Below are 5,938 nucleotides of genomic sequence, written 5' to 3' on the forward strand. Positions count from 1 at the left end.
AAAACTGTGAGCTGAAAAAATATTTGTTGTTTCTAGTTATCTCTTTGTTGTTGCTGTCCAGTCACAAGTCATGTCCAACTCTTTGTGACCCCATGAACTACAGCACACTAGGCTTCCCTGTCCTTCACTATCTCCCAGAGTTTGGTCAAACTCATGTCCATTGAGTCGATGATGCCATCCAACCATCTCATCCTCTGTCACCCCCTTCTCCTCCTGGCCTGAATCTTTCCCAGCATCAGGGTCTTTCCCAATGAGTCAGCTCTTCTCGGAGAAGGCAATGGCACCCCACTCCAGTACTCTTGCCTGGAAAAATCCCATGGACGGAGGAGCCTGGTGGGCTTCAGTCCATGGGGTTGCTAAGAGTCGGACACGACTGAGTAACTTCACTTTCACTTTTCACTTTCATGCATTGGAGCAGGGAATGGCAACCCACTCCAGTGTTCTTGCCTGGAGAATCCCAGGGACCGAGGAGCCTGGTACGCTGCCTTCTATGGGGTGGCACAGAGTCAGACACGACTGAATTGACTTAGCAGCAGCAGCAGCTCTTCTCATCAGGTGGCCAAAGTATTGGAGCTTCAGCTTCAGCATCAGTCCTTCCAATGAATATTCAGGGTTGATTTCCTTTAGGATTGACTAGTTTGATCTCCTTGCTGTCCAAGGGTCTCCCAAGAGTCTTCTATAGCACCACAGTTCAAAAGCTCCACAGTTATCTCTAGTTCACGACTTATAGTACTACTGAAATATCTATAGGTCATTATCTAGAATAATCATTGATAATTGAGAAGGAATTTTCTCAAATTCTCAAAGGCGTTTTCTAGGTCTCTGTTATGCCCAGTGTCCGAGTCCCCAAAACTGAGAGAATAAGACATCCACAGCAATGCAAAAGCATAAAGGGGTTTATTGCTAGCTCAAGCCAGAGCTCTTGTCACATCCAACACAGTGGAGTAGAACAAGAGCCCCAAGCCCAGATTTACAGCAGTATTTATAAGTTTAGAACATAGACAGGGAGTTGGCAAGGGTTGATTGGCTGCAGGGGTTTCCTGGTATTTACTGATTGGCCAGTTATCATCCCTCTGATTGGCCAGAGTTATCATCTCTCTGATTGGCCAGAGTTATCATTCCCGGAAGCCCTGGAAGCATGACTCCGGGATTATTTTTGGCCTAGTGCACCTCTCTGAGCCTGTCATGGCTCTGGTGAGGTTGTAACAGTCTCACCTTTAACAACTTATTCTACTTCTCTCTAGTTATCCATAGTTAACTATACACCTAGTTACCACTATTTACTTATAGTAATAGCACATTCCTCCAAGAAAAACAAAGATTTTAGGTGTGAAAGTTTTCAGTTTGGGAGTCTTAAGTAGGTTTTTAGTTGTTTATAGCTCTCTCCTTACATATTTATATAGGTACCACTAATTACCTACATTTAAATAATTTCTTCCAGAAGAAATATTAATTTAAGAATATTTTCAGCATCCTGACTTCAAGTAGGTTTCTAGTTGTCTCCACTTATTCCTAGATAGGTAGTTACCTAGGTACCAGAAATTGTCTATAGTCCTAACTTATTAATTCTATTAGAAATATGATTCTGAGTTCGACAAAAAAGGGTTTTCCAGCTTCCTGCCTTCACCTACTTAGTCTAGCTACAGGTAGTTATCTCTATATAAATCTTCCCTAGGTGAGTTTATTTAGAGGGCTGCATCCACATTACAAAAAGCTGTCACACGACCTGAATAGTAACGGATATCCTAACTAGGCTAGGGAACACCAGGACCATAACCGTTAGAGGTTTCTCCGGTTGTAACTAATCCCAAGCCCAAACTGTTCATTGTAGGTGAGGTGAGTAGGGTGGAGAACAAGAGTTCTGGAAGATGGTCCCAAATAAAGGGAGCGAGATGAGGAGAAAGAGGAGGGTGAGCAGGGGAAAGGTGGGCGCTAAAGAGGGGACTGCTGCTGCTGCTGCTAAGTCGCTTCAGTCGTGTCCGACCCTTAGAGGAGGCAAAGAAGAAAAAGAGGCATTTAACCCAAGTCCAGGGGCTTTCCAGGTGGCTCGGCGGTAAGGAATCCGCCTGTCAATGCAGGAGACGCAGTTCCATCCCTGGGTCGGGAAGATTCCCCCGGAGAAGGGAATGGCAACCCACGCCAGTCTTCTTGCCTGGAGAATCCCACGGACAGACGAGTCTGGCGGCCTATAGTCCAGGGGGTTGCAGAGTGGGACACGACTGAGCGACCAAACAACAGCAACCCAGTGCACACAGCGCCCGGCATAAGAACCCCGTGCACTTTTGCAGAGGGCCCGCAGCCCCAGACGCGGTAGCGGAGCACAGCAAAGCAGATGCTGTATCCTCCATAATCGCGTCCAGGGCCAAAGCAAGGGCCGCGCGCAGTGTTCTACACGTGCCCTCTGACGTAGGTTAGTACAAATTTGGATTACTTGTTGCATTTGCAAGGAACAGGCTGGATTTCTCGCAGCAGGCATCCGAGGACACCGTGTACTCTGCAAATACAGCCCCAATTTCCTGCCCCCAGTACCTCCCAGGGAACGAGACGGGCTCTGCTTTTAGTGCCTTATTGCAAAAACCCAGCAAGTAGGCTCCCACCTAATCTTTCCGTCTTTATCACTAGCCCGTTTCGTGGACTTTGAGAGCTAATGGAACAGAATCACAGTCCCATCCACTAATTACCAACTTCTCAGAGGGGAGTCGTTCTCAGAGCTCACGCGACAAGGGGGGACGACTGTCGTCTCAGCCGGCTGGGGTTGCTGGGGCCCCACGGTTTCTCCAGTCCCATCTCTGCGTCTCCCGCTCCGGGGGCAGGGGGTTGGGGGTGGGGAGGAACTAATGGCAACAAGCCTGAGCCCATCGAAGGCCAGGCGGAGAGACGTTCTCCCAACATTTCTCCCAGGCTCCCGGGACGCCACATTGAGGTCTCATTCCCAAACCCCCTCTCCCGTCCCAAGTCAGCGCGCACAATCCGGAGAAGCCCCTAGTTCAGGACCGCCCCAAGGCAATAGCCGGGAGTATTCAGCTCAGCCACAAGTGGGAGCTCGCGCGCCCCCACCCGCTCGCCCCCTGCCAGGACTCTCCCCACGCGCATCCCTCTACTCTATGGCCATGCCCTGTCCACGTGCATGCCCCAACGGCTACGCCCACCGCACGCGCCGTTCCTGGGGAGTCGCGTAGTCGACGCCGAATAGCTAGCGCGTCGGCGTGGGCGTCAACGGCCGCAGATCAGCTATAAACTCCCAACGCCGCGAACCGGACCTCGGGGTCGTCGCCGTCAACAGCGCGGAGTTGGCCGAGCCACACAGCTGGTTGGACAGCGCTAGCGACATGGACCGTGAGCCCAGAAGCCACCACGAAGACTCCGGTTACCTCAGCCTGGGAGTCGACGAGCTCCAGGAAGAACCTGGTCAGTGCCCGGAGCGGGATAGGTGCTCTGGCGAACTCGAGGGAAAGGCCCTTTCCCTGGGCGAGGCGAGTGGACGGGACGCGGCTGCGGCACGGTCGCCGTCGCCTCTCAGGTCGCGGGCCTGCGCCTCCCGCCGCCCCGCACACTCGGCGCTCCGACGCCCAGACTTCTAGTCTTTTTCCTTTCCAGAGACGAACCCCACCGAGGTCTCGGGCATCGCAACAGGTGCCGCCGTCGAGGAGGAGTCGGGATCAGAACCCGAGCCGGGAGCGGCGACAGCAGAACAGGGCCAGGTTGGGGCGGGAGCTCCCGACCCCGTGGTCGACGAGATGCTGAAGGGCGGCGGCGGCGGCGGCGGCGGCGGCGGCGGCGGCGACGGCGACAGGGAGGAGTTTCCACAGGAGCCGATGCAGGCGGACGGGGAGGATCCGCAGCCCTCGGACAGGCAGCCACGCTTCCACCGCTGCTCGTTCCGCCGGCTGCAGCTGAAGGAGCTGGAGAGCGTTTTCCAGCGCAGCCAGTACCCCAATGTGTTCGCTCGGTAAGTGGCTTGCTCTGGAGGCGCCCAAAATTTTCTGCGACGTTAGAGCTCTTCTCCCGACGCCTTTGGCGCTGTCCCTTACCCCAGAGCCTGAACTCGGTGGGGGGCTCGAGGCCCTTGAGCTCCGGGTTTGGGGCGGTGCGGTGAGTGAGTGAGTGAATTAACTCCGGAAACGTAGGTTTCGGTGAATAACGTTTCATTGGACCGGGGTTTAGGTCAGTGGGAGGCGAGTGAGACCCCGTTGTGCAAACGCAGGATTGAATCTTGCCTTTATTTAAAATTTTAGATAATTTGGTGGTCGTACAATTTTGCGCGTTTAGTCTTTAAATATTTATTTGGTTTCACCTGGTCTTGGTGGCAGCATGCGCGATCTTTAGTTTTGGCCTGTGGGATCTAGCTCCCTGACCAGGGATTGAACTGCTCCCCCTGCCTGGGGAGCGAGAAGTATTAGCCACTGGACCATCAGGGAAGTCTCTGTGCATTTAATCTTGATTCTTAAATAGTGCATTAAAAACGCTTAATATTGAATACTGAGTTTTTCAGCGCTCCCATAAATTTTGCGCACAAAGGAAAATTCTCCCTAAAGAGACCCTGGAACTATGTTCCCTGGGCATTTGAGAGAATACACAGTTAAAACAAGCATAAAATGTACATCGTATATCTCATTTGGTCCGCAACACCAAATACTGAATATTTGCCTTTTTCTCCCCTTAGGAAGGAGCTTGCGATTCCAATCGATGGGAGCGAAACCAAAGTGCAGTTCAGCAAGCCTGAAAACAACAATTTGTGAGGGCAGCAATTATAAAACCTGCTTCAAGTCTTGGACACTTTCGTCCTAGACATTCTCAAGTTTGTTTTTCTTTTTTTGATGCCTTTTCCATGTTTAGCAAATAAGTTTTGAACTTTGGGGGCTTTGGCAAGTGGAAATGGGATAAGTAAACACCAGTTTATGGAAATTGCCAATTATTAGAAGTAATGTGATTTCCTAAAAGAGCAAGAAAAGGAAATCACTGTTCCTATTTCCTGTGAAAAATTAAACATAATAAAGTTCAATTTCCTTTACTGAACTGATATCCTCTTATTATTTATCCTTTTATTCCTGGTATCCTTTATTGAGCACTTTGTAGGGTCATGTTGGGGCTGGGTCTGATTTGGGAAGTGCACATTAATGCATTAAGGATCTAGGTTATGAGAGAGTTCAACTCTATTACTTAAAATACCAAAAAGTTCTTAGCTAAATGAGTGAATTTATAAATATTCAGGCACTAGAGTTAGGGAATAATTCACATACACTGTATGAGTAAGTGTCTGTTTAGTTAGGCTGAGACTGATACGGGGAGACAGGTTAAAATCCAAGTGCAGGGGACTCCTGCCATTGTTTTTAGTCTTCAGTAAAGCAGTGTAGAAAGTGATAGCCCTACAACTTTTTAAAAAATATTTATTTGGTTGCACCAGGTCTTAGTTGGGGGTATGTGGGATCTAGTTCCCTAACCAGGGATTGAACCCAGGTCCCAGCATTGGGAGTGGGGAGTCTTAGCCACTGGACCACCAGGGAAGTCCTAGCCCTAACACTTAATGTTTGGTATGCTATGATGTGTCAGCCTGAAATCATTGCTAAAATAGTGACATTATGGTGGAGGGTAGGAGCAAGGTATACAAACTGGAAATTTGTCTAAAAATTGAAACAATTGTGAATAAAGTGGCACTGAGCTAAGAGTGAACAGTTTAAGAGAACTGCATACAGTCAAACCATACACCTGGTGGATGGGGTTCAAATTGAACTTTATGAGTGAATATCCTCTTGAGGACTTTCTAACATCGAAAGATATATTTTTGATATTATTTTAAAGAGGTGGGTTTTGTGGAATCTGGTGTGGGGTGGTGGGGGAGCATTCAGTTCAGGCCAGATTCTTTACCTGTGTTCACTTGAAATACTTTTTTGTTTGCTCGGGTAGTGATGACTGATTTGTAGGTCACGAGATTACCATT

The 5,938-nt window shown here is 49.4% G+C and overlaps 1 protein-coding gene across 1 annotated transcript; it reads left to right on the plus strand.

The window, feature by feature from the left end:
- The first annotated feature begins 3,137 nt into the window (after positions 1-3,137).
- On the plus strand, positions 3,138-5,011 carry LOC108634430 (rhox homeobox family member 1-like). Its single transcript, XM_018044086.1, has 3 exons — positions 3,138-3,408; positions 3,598-3,949; positions 4,664-5,011. The coding sequence occupies exons 1-3, from the start codon at positions 3,330-3,332 to the stop codon at positions 4,737-4,739; spliced, it is 507 nt and encodes a 168-aa protein (XP_017899575.1). The 5' UTR covers positions 3,138-3,329; the 3' UTR covers positions 4,740-5,011.
- Positions 5,012-5,938: the final 927 nt, after the last annotated feature.

This window comes from Capra hircus, assembly GCF_001704415.2.
Source record: "Capra hircus breed San Clemente chromosome X unlocalized genomic scaffold, ASM170441v1, whole genome shotgun sequence".
NCBI classification, from domain to species: domain Eukaryota; kingdom Metazoa; phylum Chordata; class Mammalia; order Artiodactyla; family Bovidae; genus Capra; species Capra hircus.

Coding starts and splice junctions, on each gene's coding strand:
- LOC108634430 (XM_018044086.1), top strand. CDS start 3,330: ATGGACCGTGAGCCCAGAAGCCACCACGAAGACTCCGGTTACCTCAGC. Junction 3,409..3,597: donor CGAGCTCCAGGAAGAACCTG/GTCAGTGCCCGG, acceptor TTTCCTTTCCAG/AGACGAACCCCACCGAGGTC. Junction 3,950..4,663: donor TACCCCAATGTGTTCGCTCG/GTAAGTGGCTTG, acceptor TTCTCCCCTTAG/GAAGGAGCTTGCGATTCCAA.